At 35.4% G+C, this 18174-nt stretch overlaps 2 protein-coding genes across 2 annotated transcripts in view; one reads left to right on the top strand and one right to left on the bottom strand.

The window, feature by feature from the left end:
- The first annotated feature begins 909 nt into the window (after window positions 1-909).
- ppih (peptidylprolyl isomerase H (cyclophilin H)) overlaps window positions 910-18174 on the top strand; it is a 45868-nt gene continuing 28603 nt past the window's right edge. Inside the window, exon 1 of the mRNA XM_073819317.1 lies at window positions 910-1074. Within this exon, the coding sequence (XP_073675418.1) occupies window positions 1009-1074 (66 nt within the window). The 5' untranslated portion in view covers window positions 910-1008. The remainder of the gene's footprint in view (window positions 1075-18174) is intronic.
- Window positions 7725-16922, bottom strand: LOC141287596 (probable G-protein coupled receptor 160). Its single transcript, XM_073819756.1, has 2 exons — window positions 16852-16922; window positions 7725-10162 (listed from the first exon to the last, which is right to left on the bottom strand). The coding sequence occupies exon 2, from the start codon at window positions 10145-10147 to the stop codon at window positions 9071-9073; it is 1077 nt and encodes a 358-aa protein (XP_073675857.1). The 5' UTR covers window positions 10148-10162; window positions 16852-16922; the 3' UTR covers window positions 7725-9070.

The following is an 18174-nucleotide window of genomic DNA, read 5'->3' as shown; positions in this document are numbered from 1 at the left end:
AAAAAAAAAAAGGACATTGTATCATATTTATAATCCTGTGGAACAGAAAGTCATGACTGGACAATTTTATACTCCTAGCCACCCTGGTGTGCTAAAACAATTGTAATATTAATGGGAATATCCTCCAGAGATATTTTACTTAGACAAATTTCTAGGGGTGCCAATAATAGTGGCCAAAGTGAACTAGAGATTTCATAATGAGATTTTCCCCTCAATTTCCATCATTTTACTTAAAGGAAAGGTTAGAATTTTGTGAATTTTTTGAATGAAAGATCTAAACTAAGGATAAACAATGCAGATGTATTTTCACAGTCCTCTTTGCTCTTATTTACCAAGGGTGCCAATACCAGTGGAGGGCAATGTATTTTGTTATGGATATGTTTTATGAGAGTGGAAACATTTTGCCTTATGAAGACTTGCGTGTTCACAACTTTCCCGTCCCTTTTAAAGTATTTCAACAAGTGGTTAAAGCTATTCCAAATGGGTTGATACAATTAATTAATAATCACCTCTTTTGGAAGCAACGAAAAGATATTTCCAGATTTAAGTTGATGGTATCGAAATATTTTCTTCCTCTTGTGATAATAAAAATATTAGACAAATTTTGCATAAAATCACCCCTAGAAAAAAATAAATAATAATGATAACGCTAAATAAGCGGTTACGTGTCATCTGTTACTTTTATCAGCGAAGTCAGGATTGACCAATCACACTCGTTTGCGATGAGTGAAGTACAAACCATAGAGATTCAGAATGCCAGTTTAGGAACCGATAAAACAGTTTAACCTTCAGTGTACAAACATCTCTACCTGAGGTTTAAATGCAGCTGGATTCATGTCTCGATGAATTTGTCCCTCGGCTGCATCCGTACAAAATTCTCCTGGTCACCGTAGTGACGTCATAGGCGAACATTTTGAATCGTTCCTATGAAACTCATGGTGTGAGAATTGAGAAACAGTAATAGCTCATATTTCTGCTGTCTGGAGTGATATACGTCTGAAACCAACCATGAACGTTCAACCTTCAAACCCCAATAACCCGATAGTGTTTTTCGACGTCTCCATTGGAGGACAAGTAAGTTCAAATCCCACTGTTTTCATTAGCAGATTAGCTAACGTTAACTGACACTAAATCACACTCAGCCTGTTTTTATTTTTTTTCCCAAAAACTTGCTGACTACCTAAATAGCATAAATTGCATTTGATTGAATTAGAGTGCATAAACGGTGTCTTTAGACACCCATTCATTTGCTATTTTAAGTGTAAAGGTGTAAAAAGCCAGCTAAATTACGCCAGCTCTGACTAACCTCAGCCTCAAAGTATAGAGCTGTAAGTGCAGTGTAAATTACTTTGTGCAACCTCTGAACAGTGAACAGCAGTAAACAGTCTGTATAAAGGCACCTTAATGCCACTTTAGAAGCGCTTCTGTGCCATCTTTGCAGTAAATCTGGTATGTGAGCTGTCAAAGTGGCCATGCTTGATTTATAAAAATGCCTAGAGACTGAACCATATGAGCAGGTTTAATTGCAACTCTTAATGCTTGATTTTCGAGGGTTATTCTATCTCAAGTGGTCCAGAAATTAAGTTGGTTGCTTTAAAAAAGTATGCATTTATTTATTATTTACTTAGAGTACCAGAATCGGATTATGCGGATGTTAAAGGTCCCATATTGTACACATTTCTGGAGGTTTATTTTAGTTGTTGATGTTCTTAAGAATATATATTTGTGGTATAAGTGTCAAAATCCATCTCAATATATTTTACAGCTCCTTTTTTTAGGAGCTCTGTCAAGAACAGGTCGATTTGGGCCCATCTAATTAATATTCATGAGCCTCTCCTCTGATTGGCCTGTTGTTTTCTGAGTGACGCACAGCCAGGCCAACCACAAGTAACTACGGTCATGCATGCTGTAGTCTCGCATAGCCAGACCTTCAGACTGACGGCTGAAGGTCTGGAATTCATGGCAGCTTTCATTGGCCAAGGCCCGCCCATAAGACCGTTTGATCGACATGTCAATCAACCAATCACAGTTCGTTTCGGTCAGCGTCACGTTTCGGTGCGTGGAAACGCCCCCACAACAACAGACTGGCGTGCAACAAGTCCGTCATTGAAATAACCAGCATTGAAAGATAACGAAGAAGAGGGAGAACAAGCAGTAAGTCAGTAATTTGTTCGCGTACGTCGCATATGTGTATAACAATGGCGTCTGCATAGGCACATTTTAGCAAAACGCAGAGTAAATCAGTATGCGTTTTGTTTCCCGGCGGACCGAACACATTATTAAAGGATTAGTTCACTTTCAAAAATTTACAGATAATTTACTCACCCCTTTGTCATCCAAGGGGTTTGTTTCTTTTTTTTTCAGCTGGAAAGAAATTATGATTCTTGAGGAAAACATTTCAGGAATTATCTCCATATAGTGGACTTCTATGGTGCCCCCAAGTTTGAATTTACAAAATGCAATTTAAATGCAGCTTCAAAAGGCTCTAAACGATTCCAACAGAGAAAGAAGGGTCTTATCTAGCGAAACGATCTGTAGTTTTTGAAACAAATTGACAATTTATATACTTTTTAACCTCAAATGCTCATCTCTTCTCATCTCTGCGATACGCATGCGTAGTCGGTGTAATCCGGGTCAATACAGTTGGGGTATGTCGAAAAACTCCCATCTCGTTTTCTTCTTTAACTTCAAAATTGTTGAAAAACTACTACACTGTTTTACCTTTTTTTGTAAAGGGTGATTGATGTAATTTATTCTAAATGAAATGGGAGTTTTTCAGCATACCCAAACTGTCTTGAACCGGAAAAACGCAGACATAGACATAGACAAGACAAGCGTTTGAGGTTAAAAAGTATATACATTGTCAGTTTGTTTAGAAAATGACCAATCGTTTTGCTAGATAAGACCCTTCTTCCTCGGCTGGGATCGTTTAGAGCCTTTTGAAGCTGCATTTAAATTGCATTTTGTAAGTTCAAACTCGGGGGCACCATTGAAGTCCATTATATGGAGGGAAATCCTGAAATGTTTTCCTCAAGAAACATCTTGGATAATAAGGGTGTGAGTACATTATCTGTAAATGTTTTGTTTTGAAAGTGTACTCCTTTTAATGTACATGCAAATATATAAAAACTTTGCACAAAATTTACCACAAGATGTCTCTTCAAGTATATGTGAAAGAATGCAGATTTTATAACTATCCCTCACTTTCAAGTTGATTATCTCTGGCACAGGACCAGGCAGGAACTTGGAATTTTTATACAGTGCACAGCATAAATGAGTACACCCCCTCTGAAACTTAACAAGTTCAACAATAACTCTTTACTTAGAAGACATGTTAGGGTTCTTTGGAGATATAATATTCCAGCAAGTCTACTTGATAGGTTACCAAAGAAGAATGTTAAAACTTTTCAGGAAAATATGATTTTCTTATCAAAGTAATACAATTTTGTGTTGCAAAAATGAGTAAACCCTCCTTAGTTACTAAATAAAATCGGTTGAGTTGATCAACAGGTCAGTATGTTGAACCAAAACTTTTAAAGATAAGTCATTTGTTGACAATTAAAAGTGTTATAGCCCACAGAATAGCTGACAGAATCAAACCACGAGAGAGAACTGTCAGGAGATTTGTTTCTTAGCATACAAGAGGACAATTGTACAAGAGGAACACAAAATTATTGTTTTAAGTGTGAAACTATAGCAGAAGTAAATCAGAAATTCAAAAACAACGGAGCTGTAAAAGGCCCCTGAAATAAATGAGGTCTTCACTATGCTTTCATTTAGTGATGAGTGAGTTTTTGCTAGAAAAAAAAAGAGGAACACCATGCAAGTGCTTTAGAGCCGGCAAAAGCTATGAAAAGAGTGACTGTTTATCTCACAGAGTAAGATGCAGCCTTGTTTATTGACACCAGAACTACCTACTGTAGCCAAAGCATAATAAACTCATTTAGTTTATTCCAAGACCCATATTTACAAAATTTAGACTTCTGGGAATCCATACTCTGCTCTCATGAGACCAAGTCAATAATTTCGGATTTAACAGCATCCAAAATGTTATTGTGTTGCTAGAGGAGTACAGTGAGAAATGCAGTAGTACATTTACATTTTGCCATCTTTCTTTGATTATATATTAGTGATCATTAAGAGAATACATATTTTATATTTAATCAGAGGGGGTGTATTCATTTATGCTGTGCACTGTAACTCTTTATCCCAGCGTTCTGCTGTAAAAATGTTGAGATTCTACTGGTTACAAAACCAGGGACAGTTCAAATCTGGGTAAAAGCATACTTTATTCGTGTGTTTTTAGAAACGAAGAGAATTTGAGTGTAACAAAATAATAAAACAGAGTATTGTACAGTAATTATGTTCATGAATGACATACACTTGATCATGCTTGTAGATGAGTTGTTTTCATTAGGTGAGGTGAGAAAAGATAAAAAGAAGAGGGAGAAATCAAAAATGGTCATCAATTTGTGATAAATTGACCCTTAAATAAAAGTAAGACCTCAAGTATAGAAATCATAACAGGAATTTACACACCTCTCACAAAGCATATTTTGCTGAGATTAGCGTAATTTCAGTTTGGAGTCGCATTGACATTTGTGCTAACCCTGTTTAGCCTTAGATTTTCCTCCACATTATTTTAATGTGTTTCTCTGATGTAACTAAAACCAGCAGAGAAATATATTGATGCTTTATAGCTCTGCTACACAATCATGCACTTCATTTCAGTTTGAGAAATTCTTGTTTATAATCTTTATTAGATTATAATTATTACGATTATACAATTAAAATAATTATTGAAAGTGATTAACTGACAAGGTTGACAACAATTTGATTTGTGTCATTTATGTCTGACACACAAACCAAATGGAAGAGTTGCATGCTGAAGTTAAATTTAGAGGTTGGTTTAGATATTTAAGCAGTAGCAATGGTTTTATATTCTCATGACCTTTTGTGGGATGCTGTGTCTAGTTTTATGGCCTTTGCATACAATAGAAATGAGAATCCTTAAAGGGACAAATGACACAGATTCAAAAACAGGGTTATATTGTTGCTTACCCCTTGTATCCTGGTTGTATTTGTTGTCTGCTGTCTTACCTGCTGGATTAATGTTCATTTGTGTTTTGTATAGCAACATTCTTCGTCTTGGTGCCTTTAGATGATTCTCATGAAAATATTAGGAAAATGCTTTTTCAGTTCATAATTTTTTTTTTACAACGATCTATATATATGTATATATGTGTGTGTGTATGTGTGTGTATATATATATATATATATATATATATATAAACCTATAATCAGAATTCATTATATATTTTTTCCCCTCTGCATTTTTTTTGTTTAGAATAATGATGACTTGGCTTTTGAAAGAGTTTTTGTAATTCTTATCAATCAAAAGGTTCAAGTTGAGCTCAATCAGTCGCATATTTGGCATAATGGTATTGCAAAAATTAGTTTCAGTCTCTGCTTTAATAAAAACATAAATGAAAATAATACATAATTAGGGTTGCAAAATTCCGGGAATGTTCAAGACTGGAAACTTTCCACGGGAATTAACTGGAATATATGGGAATTTAGTAGTCGAGAAAAAAAAAATAGTTTCAGCTGAATTTCTACCCTACACACTGCTTAGTGCAGGCAACACCTAGGGCTGTCGCGGTTAAGAAATTTCCCTTGCGGTAATTTTGTGTGGCTCAGTAGCGCGGTATGCGGTATTACCGCCATATAATTGTGTGTAGGTTGTTACAATGTAAGGTCATATTCAGAAATCAATAAACCGAAACCAAATCGCGTTGATATATGAAGTGAAGTAAACAGTACTTACATAGAAACCTAGCCAGAAAGAAATGCAAATTTTGAAGAAAAAATGTCAGACATACTTAGAGGCTTTGCATCTGAAATCTTCGTGTATATAACAGTTAGCGCGCACCCTCGAGTCTGACTGGACGAGAGACTTTCTGTCAGTATTTCACCTGCGTGTTTTAGGCGAGCTGTCAGTCAGTGCAGTTTCATTGTTACGCCACAAGATGGAGGCAAGAGACTATCTTTGAGTAAGTCTTTAATCCGTTCATTCAACTATACGTTCAAAAACGCTTATTTATTCAAAGAGAGACGTAATGAAACACGATGTTAAAATCATTTCAACTTTAATCGCCACTTTTAAAGGCTCAGCTGACCAGCAGAGCATCGATGTTAAGACAGAGATTTCACTTTCCATGGACATGACAAGCTAGTTTCACATACATACCTGACTGGATCTAAAATACAGACGCAGGTAATCGCACATGCTCAGTCGATCTCTCTCTCATTCGCTGTCTGTTTAGGCATGTTAAGTGCATATCTACTGAGCCTCATAATAAACACATTATGTTATCATTACTAACTTATTACTAATTTAATATTCAGCACACAGGCATTAAGTGAGAAGGGCAAATCCTTAGGAAAAAAGAAAACAGGCAAATATCGCGGTTGCTGCGGTTGTTGCATTCCTCTGCGGTTATGCACGTCAATAGCGCGGTATTGCGATATTGCGGTTATCGCGACAGCCCTAGCAACACCCCCAACATGCACTGCATATTCCTCCATAACATGCACAGATCTTTTCTTAAATCCTGCACACAAAATATCAAAATGTCCATCTAGGTGAGTATTCATGTATATTACATTAATATTACAAAAACTATGTTTAAAACTCCCTTGTGCTGTGTGTAATATACCAGCAACTAAATTATACCGTTGTAAAAACAAACACACTAAACAAACATTTAGGTGAGATGATGAATAAAATAATAATAAAACAAACATCTAAAAATGACCTTCCCCCACACACAATCCCACTTAGGGGGGAATTCCTGCATATTCTCTGAAGGTTTTGATATTATACATATATTTGATCTATTGAATTACTGAAAAGTGTTTATACAGTAGCTAACTAGCCATTAAATCATATATGAAAAATTTAGTACTATTTCATTGAGAAATTATGAGGCTAGGTGTCATGTGCTAGCTAGCTCAAACTGTGATGCTCTTCCTGCTAGCCAGTTTTCTGTTATACAGAAGAACAGCAAAAGTTTGGACACTTTACTATTTTTAATGGTTTTAAATATTGCATCTCTTTTGCTCATCAAGCCTTCATTTATTTGATCAAAATACAGAGCAAAACAGTAATATTGTGCGGCATTACTGGTATTACAATTTAAAATAATGGATTTCTATTTTAATATACTTTAAAATATAACACATTTCTGTGATGCAAAGCTGAATTTTGAACATTCTCCATTACATTCTACATTAACCATTACTCCGGTCTTCAGTGTCACATGATTTTTCAGAAGTCATTCTAATATGCTGATTTATTATCATTTTTTTTTATTACTGTGATGCTTTTTCAGGTTTCTTTGAATAAAGAGTTAAAAAAGGATGTAATTATTTAAAATAGAAATCGTTTTTAACAACACACTACCGTTCAAAAGTTGTCAGTATTTGTTCTCTTTTTTTGAAAGAAATTAATACTTTTATTTAACAAGGATTTGTTGAATAAATAAAAAGTAATAGTAAAGACTTATATTGTTAGAAAATATTTCTATTTTGAATAAACACCGTTCTGAAGTTTCTATTAAGAAATCTTGAAAAAAGCATCACAGATGCCCCCCCCCCCCCTCCCCCCAAAATCCAAAAATGTCATTTTTAAAATTTGTATTGCATGCATGTCATTTATGTTTGTATATGATACAGTTTTATCAATTTCCCCAAATTTTCCCATAAATTCCTAGTACGTTTCCAATTCGGAATATTTCCAAAATTTCCCAGACGAACCCTATAAATAATCAAGGCAAAATTCTGTGTCATAATAAGGCACACAATGGAAGTTAATGGGGCCAATCAGTTAAAATACTGTTTCAATAGTATAGCCTCGACATGTAAGCAATATGCATGTAAACAAAATTATTTTAGTGTGCAACGTTACATCCAATTTTGCAGCTTAGATATTCCTGGGAAAAAAAGTATTTGTGTAGCAGACATGGTGTAGTATACATGCATGCATAACACACAGATATTAAAAATGGTCAAATGTTTATTGATGCTTTTTTCTGTGAAATTGAATTTTAAGCATTTCTCTTGACCTATCTGGCATGTTGGATAATTTCTCATTATGATTATTTTCATTTAGCTTGTGGAAGTGCATTGTGGGATTGCATCCTTTGTGAGGTATACTTGTGGTAGTGGCTTAGAATTTGAATTCTGAGTATTTTGCATAGATTTCACTGTATGCCCATGTATGCATTTCGTTTTGTAAACATTTTTGACCCAGTTATAATGTTTAAGAGACACTGCAGGCAAAAACACTGTTTTTGAGATGTTTCATAAAGTGTTTTTTCAGACTAGTGGAAAGAAAGTGTTTCTTTTATAGCACTTTATCTATTTGTGTCAACAGATTTCAATTACAATGCATATTTTTAAAGGCCATTTTCTCAAAATATGTTTTTTTTAATTTACATTTTTATTCCTTATGATGTAAAATTGTAAAAAAACCAAAGGGATTTGTTCATATATAATTTGCTTGATTTTTTAGACAACATTTTATTCCCCCAAAAATGGTAAAAATATATTGTTTTCTGTCTAAGTTTTTTCTGAATTATGAAGTGACAAAATGAGATCCCCTCTGTAAAAACATTTGACTCTAATATGTAAAAAAAAAAAAAAAAAAAAAAAGAGGCTTCATCCAGTTTTTAGATTTTTGTACTGCAGCGTCTTGCCTTAATCAAAATGACTTCTCTTTGGTGACGTATGCTAGACATCTCCAGTCATTTAATCTGCTTAAATCAACTCTTCCATCATTTTTGAGTGAAAACCCACAACAAAATCCAATCATTGGATAAAATTGGCTCTTCATACATTTTTCCCCAGTAATTTTGGCACGTCACACAGAAGAAAATCTGTCACTACTTCTGTTTCATTGCGACTACTAAGCAGCTCTCCATGTTTGCAACAGATGTAGATTTCAACTTGCTCAACATATCAACATGTATGATTGCAAGACAGAGTATCATGCCAGCCTTCAAAAATTTTAGATCTCTTGAAAAGGCACAGTGGGCTTATGTACCACTACGTATAATCTTGTAGTAAGCTTTGCGTCCACAGTGGGTAAAGTTCCTTTGCTCAAGTGCCAGTAGATGTTCCACAAACAAGTGTCATCTGGGAATTTTCCTAAAGGTCCAGTTCTGTCACTCCTAAACCAAAAGGCGATGCCAACTAAAACACTGTTAACGCAGGCCATCCACAGAAGATTGACGCTGGCATAAGCTGGCACCACAAAGCCCACCAAGGCACATGCCAAACACATCAACAGGTAGGGCATCCAGTTCAAAGCAAAACCTAGAGTCAGGCTGACAAAGAGAGGAGGGGAACTTTCTTGAATTTCAGTAGTTCCACATTCCCCAACCTGATCGTCCAGGACATTTTGATCTTTCTCGGAAGCAAATGCGTTGTTTCTCAGCTCTGCCAGTTCATTGGCTCTTCTAGTCCAACCGATTGTCTTCCTAAAATAAAGCAGGAGTATGACACACACAGCAATAGATAAGTGCATACTGAATTGAAACACTACACTAGATCCGTAAACATGACACACCAGGACTCTGGCGCTGTCTTTGTAAGTCTCCATAGGTTGCGTATCTGTGTAGTTGTAGGTGTAACAGCACACTAATGCCCACAGAAGCACAACCACAATGCAGTAACTTAGAGCCCTGCGCCGAGAGCTTGAGTTGGTATCTAGGTGTGGGTAGCTGGCGTAGTCAAACGCCCCGGCAATGAGAACGGGCAAAGGAAGCAGGGCGTAGACAGCTGATCCATGAGCTAGGATGAAGCACATTGAGGTGGAGGTGGGTAGGTGTTCTTTGAAGAGCCACGCAGTGGTGACCGCACTGACCAGCAGCACGTCTGCCACGTACATAGAGACACTGCAGAGCCCCAGGAGTGACTCGAGAATGCTATGCCTCCAGAAAGACAAAACAAATGTGTTCAGAGCTACTTTGGAGCACAGAATGAGCAGATACTGCAGGGTCTCATCATGGGGGAAGTTGTCATTTATCCCCGGTGACCAGATGACGGCCATCATGATTGCTGTTGATGTGTGCTGGTTTGACATTTGGTCTCAGTTTACCTTTAAAACACAAAAAGAAAATTGGTCAGAGCTGAAAATACACCTCCTGCTGTCTAACAGTGACAATAAACAAATGACAATAAACAGTGACAATGTTTTTAATGTAAAATGCATCATATGCATTAGGGCTGTAACATCTATATGCGTTCTTTAGAATTACGATGCGATAAAATGGCGCTAAACATACGCATGTGAATTACACAGGCACCGTTTCTCCTCATTCTATATGAACTGAACTACAACATGAACTGATGACAACAATCAGACATACAGCGGTAACATTATTGCTATATGACGGGTATAGAAAGTAGGGCTGGGTATTGTGACCAATTTGGCAATTCGATTCAATTCTTATTTTTATGGTTTCGATTCGATTTCGATTCGATATCGATTAGCTATCAATATTTCATTTAAAATGTTAGTTTTGCAGACATGGGATCCATATTTTGATATAAATGCTGGTAACTGGAACTCTCCTACTTAAGTTTATTACTGAAATACACATCTACATTAATAATAGGGTGCACACAGTTGTTTATTTTAAACAACTTTTATTTTAAATGAACACTGTAACAAGAAGTCATAAATATGTGCATCCATTGTACACCATGTAAACAAACTGCAAAATGCACATTACTGAAAAAAATAAAAAGACTGTAAATGTGCAACAGTGAAATCTATTAAGAACTTCAAACATGTTTAAGAAATACATTTTTTTTCTAAATTCAAAACTTTCAAAACAGGCCCATCATAAAGCCCTTGTCTGCGTATACAAAACTTTCTAATTGTCCATAAAGCTAACAGTTCTTAACTACAGCCTAATAATTTTTGATCAGCAGATTTTTCTGCAAAAAAAAGCAGCTGATAAACATGTTCTGATCTGATCTAAGGCAGCTCCTTTGCGCTGTGATTAGATCACTAGCGGTTGAGAAAACTCTCTCAGCAGGAACACTAGTGACACCTTCAGGACTAGAGGTGAATATTCATATCCTCTTACGTGAAGCACGTGCATTAAGAATTGATTCGGGGATTTCCCGAATCGATATCGTTGCGTTAAACTGAAGATCGATTAAAATCGGAGAATCGATATTTTTTACCCAGACCTAATGGAAAGATACATTCATTTACATTCAAGCACGCACATTTACCGCCAGTGTTGGCAGTAACGCCGTTTAAGTATAACGGCGTTAGTAACGGAGTTCATTTTTCAGTAACGGAGTAATCTAATTAATTACTTTTCCCATCGTTGCAACGCCGTTATCTTTACTGAGAATGTAAAGTGTCGCGTTACTAAAATTTGGTTGAATAAAGCACGAGGTGTCATGCTTTGGCTACACATCAGCTGCCTGGAGAGAGCAGGGGTGGGGATGATGACACCGTTGCAAATGCGATGATGATTGGCTGGGTGGGCGGTGCCCTGCTCACGCTGTCTCAGTCACTGCACGCTCTGACTACCAACACAAGACAGCGTGAGTGACAATGGCGACGAGCCGGGGAAATTCAAAGGTAGCGTTCGCGAACTGGAAGTACCTGCACTACTTCTCGTTAATTGAAATTAAAGGCAAGAATGTTTATGTTACACGCACGCTATGCCCAGGAAAAAAGACTTTATCGACGTCTGCCTCAAGCAACTCAAATCTTATGAATAGCAGGCTGCAATCTATTGAGCTCAAATAAATACCAAATGTTCTATAATAATGTATATAGTGTTTTTATTTTTCAATCAGTTAATATAAACATCTTTGATATTAAAGATGTTATAGAACGTAATAGCGTTATAGAACATAAAAAACAACGTCGCAGTTACTTTGCTGAGTAACTAATTACTTTTACAATGTGGTAACTGAGTTACTAACTCAATTACTTTTTGGGAGAAGTAATTTGTAACTGTAACTAATTACTTTTTTAAAGTAAGATGACCAACACTGTTTACCGCTCACTGAAGATAGCAGAGAATGAAACCGAAAGTAAACTTGAACGTCTCCGGTACAGTCAGCGCTCTGTACATGCACAACTTAGTCACATGCCCAATAACAAGACTATATATATATATACTCTTCCCGAAAAACTTTTATTGCTTTTCTTGTTGCCACAAATATCAACGAAACATGGTGTTTGGTTTCTTTAAATAAATATGCCGTTATCAATTTTCATGTTGCGATTAATTGATAATGCTTTTATTATTATATTAGTTAATTCAAAGGTTCAGTACTATTTTCTTATAACAAAAATAACTGAACATTTAAATACAATAAAGCAATACACACAAAATGTATAAAGTTAAAAAGAATTATAAAGACCAATAGGTATCACTTTAATGTAAGATCTCATAGTTAACCTTAGTTAATGCATTAATATAAGATTTTATATTAATATAAGAATTTTTTATTATTTTTTTATTTTAGGATTTCTCTTCCTATGGTGGACTTCTATGGTGCCCCCAAGTTTGAATTTCCAAAATGTGGTTTAAACGCCGCTCCAGAGGGCTCTAAACGATCCCAGCCAAGGAAGAAGCGTAACGATCTGTCATTTTCAAAACAAATTGACAATTTCTACACTTTTTAACTTAAAATGCTTGTCTTATCTCAGCTCTGCGAATGATTACATAATCGTGGCATCAGTAACCGTGATCACGATTAGAAATTTGATTAATTGTGCAGCCCTAATATGCATCAAAAGTTAAGGTATAGAGTGATTGTTACTTTGTTTGATAACGGAGTGCTGCATGCTTAAAAATAAAGATGCTTTAAAAGGTTCTTCACAGCGATGCCATAACCATCAAAAATGGTCAAAAACCATCTCTTTCTTACCTTTTTATAATCTGAAGAACCTTCTTTTGCCACAAAGAACCTTTTGTGAAACAGATGTTAAAGGTTCTTTATAGAACCATTTAGACAAAAAAGGTACTTTTATGGCATTGTGAAACACCTTTGTTTAAGAGTGTAGTTAGACATGAAGTAGGGCATGTTTGTGACGAGCATTGTTAAGTTTCAATAAGATAATTATGTGCTTTGGTTTGAAATTAGCTGTATAAACATTGTTTTTGTCTTAGTTTTTTTGTGGCACATGGATGACAAATATGGGCCAATGCACATACACAGGGAAGAGCATTGTGAATAGGCTTTGCAATGACCAGAAATCGTCACTGAAAGGGAAGCAAACAGAAAATATAAAGGTATATTTTCTGTTTGCTTCCCTTTCAGTGACAATGAAGGAAGAAATGATGTCGCTGTTGAAATAAATATCTCTTTGTTACTCAAGGCAGAAATAAAGACCATTCTTATGAATGAATTTGGCAACGTGAGAAACAAAACATAAAGATGTTTGGCCTGATATGCTGCCATATATTTATTACGTTTTATTAATATGCATTTTCATTTGCACTACAGCAAGCTTTTTATTTTTATTTTAATTTGAGGAATTCTCTCTGCTCACCAAGCCTGCATTTATTTGATCTAAAATACAGCAAAAGCAGTAATATTGTGAAATATTTGTACTATTTTAAACTGCTTTCTATTTGAATATATTTTAAAATGTAATTTATTCTTGTGATCAAAGCTGAATTTTAAGCATCATTACTCCTTTTAATTCTAATATGCTGATCTGCTGCTCAGGAATAGTTTTTACATTTTGTATTATTAGTATTATTATCAATATTTAATACAGTTAAGTACTTTTTTTTTTGTAGGATTCTTTGATAAATAGTAAGATCCAAAGATCAGCATTTATCTGAAATCTGTTGTACACTAAACTAGAAATTACTACTTGTATGTAGCAAGGATGCTTAAAATTGATTTAAAGTGATGATAAAGATTTAAAATGTTACAAAAGATTTCTATTACAGATAAAATGGTGTTCTTCTGAACTTTCTATTCATCAGAGAAACAGCAAATCAGAATATCAGAATGATTTCTCAAGAAGAAAATTGTGTTTGAAATAAAGACCGAAAGAGTTTGTGGAGGTTTAAGCATGGTTAAACAGTGAAAGATCTTTAAAGGAACACTCCACTTTTTTTGGAAATAGGCTAATTCTCCAACTCCCCCCGAGTTAATAAGTTGAGTTTTACCATTTTGAAATCCAATAGCATCACGTTCAAAACTGACCAACGAGTTTCGGTATTTGTCCTATTTAAAACTTGACTCTTCTGTAGTTATATCGTGTACTAATACCGGCAGAAAATGTAAAGCTGCGATTTTATAGGCCGCTAAGATTAGGAACTACACTCCCATTCCGGCGTAATAGTCAAGGAAGTGGAATGGGAGTGTAGTTCCTAATTTTTGAACGTGATGCTATTGGTCTAATAGGATTCAATGATCTATGCTAAGCTATGCTAAAAGTGATATTGCCAGAACAGGAGAACGGCTGAATGGATTTCAAAACGGTAAAACTCAACTTATTAACTCGGGGGGAGTTGGAGAATGAGCCTATTTCCGAAAAAAGTGGAGTGTTCCTTTAAACATTGTTAAATAAGTTTATAGCCAACGTTTAGCTTTTTATTACTTCTGTTGGTTGCATTTGTGTTTCAAAATGCATGTGATGTTCATTTTTTCATCAAGATTGTCATGATAAGCAAACCGTAAAAGAATCATAAACCTTTTGCTGCTGGCAGATCTTATGATCTATAGCTTTCTGCAATAATCTAAAAGCCAGTGGTAAAAACCTACTAAAAGTAAACTTCAGTAAACTTTGCAATATATCAGTTGACCTGGATAATATGTTTGCTTTAAACTATGAAGGAAAAGGATATAAAGGAGGTGATGTGAGAACATTTTGCTTTTAATGAAAATATTTGTTAAACATTCATCAACCAAGATAAGAAAATGCCAGGAATGCCTTGACAGTTAAATGGTAAGACATGTAGGCATATTTAAGAGGAAAAATTATATCCTAGAGTTCCCACAATAAACCGACAAACAAGCCAGACTTTAAGAATTGGCTAAATGAAATTAGATGCTACACTGACCCTAAAATCATCACCCAATTTACACAAACAATGATCAAACACATCTATGCAGATAAAAGATGGCAGATCATAAAAGATAAATGAGGCCTGGCCATTCACAGATCAGTCATTGCTTTTATTGTAAGTTCTATTTCAAAAGTATACACTTCTGAAACTCAGGATATAAGATAAAAACCTGTTTTCAAAAGTATGTTGTCAAAGCATTTTTTTTTTTTTTTTTGGAAGGCAGTGTTGACATACAGTGCCTTGCGAAAGTGTTCATTTTTTGGTACATTTTATGTTGCAGCCTTATGTTAAACTGCTTTAAATTACTTTTTTTCCACATCAATCAAAAAACGGGTTTGTAACAACTTTGCAAATTTATTAGAAATAAAAAACTGAAAAGATCCCGTTGCATAAGTTTTCATACCCTTTTCTGGGACACTCGAAATTTAGCTCAGGAGCATTCATATTGCTTCCAGATGTTACTGCACTTCGGGTGGAGTTAAACTGTGGCAAATTCATTTGATGAGAATGAGTCTGAGTCTGATTTAGAAAGGCACACACCTCTCAGAAAAGGTCTAACAGCTGAAAATGCATATCAGAGCAAAAACCTAGTCCTGAGGTCAATACTGCATGTAGAGCTCAGTGACAGACTTGTGTTTGGGCAAAGATCTAGGGAAGAGTTCAGAAAAAAGTCTGCTGCATTGAAGGTTCACAGAAGCATTCTCCATAATGGAAGACGACTGGAACAACTAGGACTCTAGAAAATGTCTGCCAGCCCCCATCCAAGCTGACAGAGCTTGAGAGGTGAAAAGTTGAGGCAAAGAATGGCAGATAAATGCCAAATGCAGATGTGCAAAGCTTGTCACATCATACCCAAAAAGACTTGAGGCTGTAAAGGTACCTTATGCAATGTACTTATTTCAGTGTTTTATTTGTAATAAATTTGTAAAATTTGCAAATCTGGTTTTTGCTTTGTCATTATTATGGTGTATGGAGTGTAAATAGATGTGGGGGAAAACTAATTTAAAGCAGTTTAACATAATGCTGCAACAAAACAAAATGTGAAAAAAATGAAGGGTATGAATAATTTTGCAAGGCACTGTATGTACAGATTTGTACAGACAAATGTTTTTCCCCTCTCCTCATTTTCATATACCTGGCCTTATAAAGCCAAAAATGTTATATATTATATATTAGTTTTCCTGTCTCTCTTTTTTTTTTTTTCCACAAAATGCTTTTGCCTTCATGTGTTTTGTGTAAAATATTATGTGGTGTTGTTACACTTTATCATTTAACCTTTTTATATTAACAGCAATTATTAACATTCCAAATTATTTCTCCAGATTCTAAAAAAAAAAGTCAAGTCTTCCAATGGCTTTTTGATTCATTGTGACATTAACGTCCTTGTTGCTCAAATAACAGAGAGAGAGACATGTAGTATAAATGTAGATGTAAATTAAGAGTACAGTCAAAAAAAACTTAACAAGTACTCCTAGTCAAATGTTAAACTAGCACCCTGCTGATAAGAGCGATATGAGCTTGTATCTTGTACAAACCTGACTAGCAGGATTTTGTAGTCTAACACTTTAGTAGCATTCATTGCTTGCCATAAATGTAGTCTAACAGAGGTACTGCTTTTAAAAGAAACTCACAAAGACTTTGTCCAAATAGATCGATCCCAGTCGTTGAAATGTGTTGGCATGACAGCAATATAATAATAGAAAACAATCCATTGAAATACCTTATGAAGTTGAGGACATTGCGATCCTGATACCCAGTCGTGAGCTCCATCTGTGTCAAGAGTATCTGTAACTAGTGAGGAAATGAGCGCATTAGTGTCAGAGCACATTCTTGAAACCACACCTATTTACCTGTAAATACATTCTTTCCTGGACAATAATAGGCGGTCCTGACTTTTGTGGCCTCTGCCCATGTGACCCTCTTTTTAAAACCAGACAATTTATTGCAAGCTGTGTTTTCTTTTTTTTCCCTCAATCGTTTCTACCTTTGCTAATTACATGAGGATTAACCTTGGTAAGTGATTGTTTTTGGCGTCTGCTTTTCTTAATGCTCTAAATCATGAAATTACACGTAGTGTTTAGGTATGTCTTATAATAGCGTATGATTCAACTACTGACACAACTCGTAATGCAACGTGATGTCCTTTTTTTTTTTTTTGAGTCCCTTTAGCTATGGGTGGAGACCATATATTCAAGAAAGTGTGTGTATATGTATGTATAAAATATTTATATTATAATCAGTAAATCACATATTTGATATAAAACTTTTTGTGGACGAAACAATTTCTTGAACAATTTTCTACTTTTTTGGTGACATTGTGTGTCTGTGCTATAAATAGACATTTATATTTTAGTAACTTTGCGTAATGTCTTTATTCCTGATATGTATCTTTATTAGGGGTGTAACGATATTACAAACCGAACCGAAATATCGCGATACACCAACCACGATACGTATCGCGAAACTCTCGTGGCGTACCGCGGTACTCTCACGCCCACTGCTGCCCATAAGGATCGCTAATGTGTCGTCATCATGACGTATTCTCAGTGGGGAACGCAAAGCATTTTGGGAATCCGCGGCACAAACATTAGGCGCCAGACTTGATTGCATGGAGGGAAGAGTTCAAGATTCCGTCTACCTGCTGTGTTATATACTGCAATAGTCGTTCTCACGATAGAAGTGGCTTAAAGCTTAAGAACGGAATATGCTTTTATTGTTTTCCAGCGTGGAAAAATTAATTTACAAGCCATGTCTTAGAGGTGACAAAAAGGCGACGAATGGCATGGATAACCGCAGTAAGGAGACCCAAATTGTTTCTGTGATCAAAGCTGAATTTTCAGCATCATTACTCCAGTCTTCAGTGTCACACTGTCCTTCAGAAATCACTCTAATATGACGATCTGATGATCAAGAAACATTTATGATTATCAGTGTTGAAGTGAACATCTTTGATGAATAGAAAGTTCAAAAGAACATCATTTATTTTAAATCTAAAGCTTTGTAACATTAAACACTACTGGTCAAAAGTTTGGGGTCAGTAAGA

Source organism: Garra rufa, chromosome 15, assembly GCF_049309525.1.
Source record: "Garra rufa chromosome 15, GarRuf1.0, whole genome shotgun sequence".
Lineage (NCBI taxonomy): Eukaryota > Metazoa > Chordata > Actinopteri > Cypriniformes > Cyprinidae > Garra > Garra rufa.
Note: the sequence above shows the minus strand (reverse complement) of the source record. Positions and strands in the feature narration are given on the sequence as shown.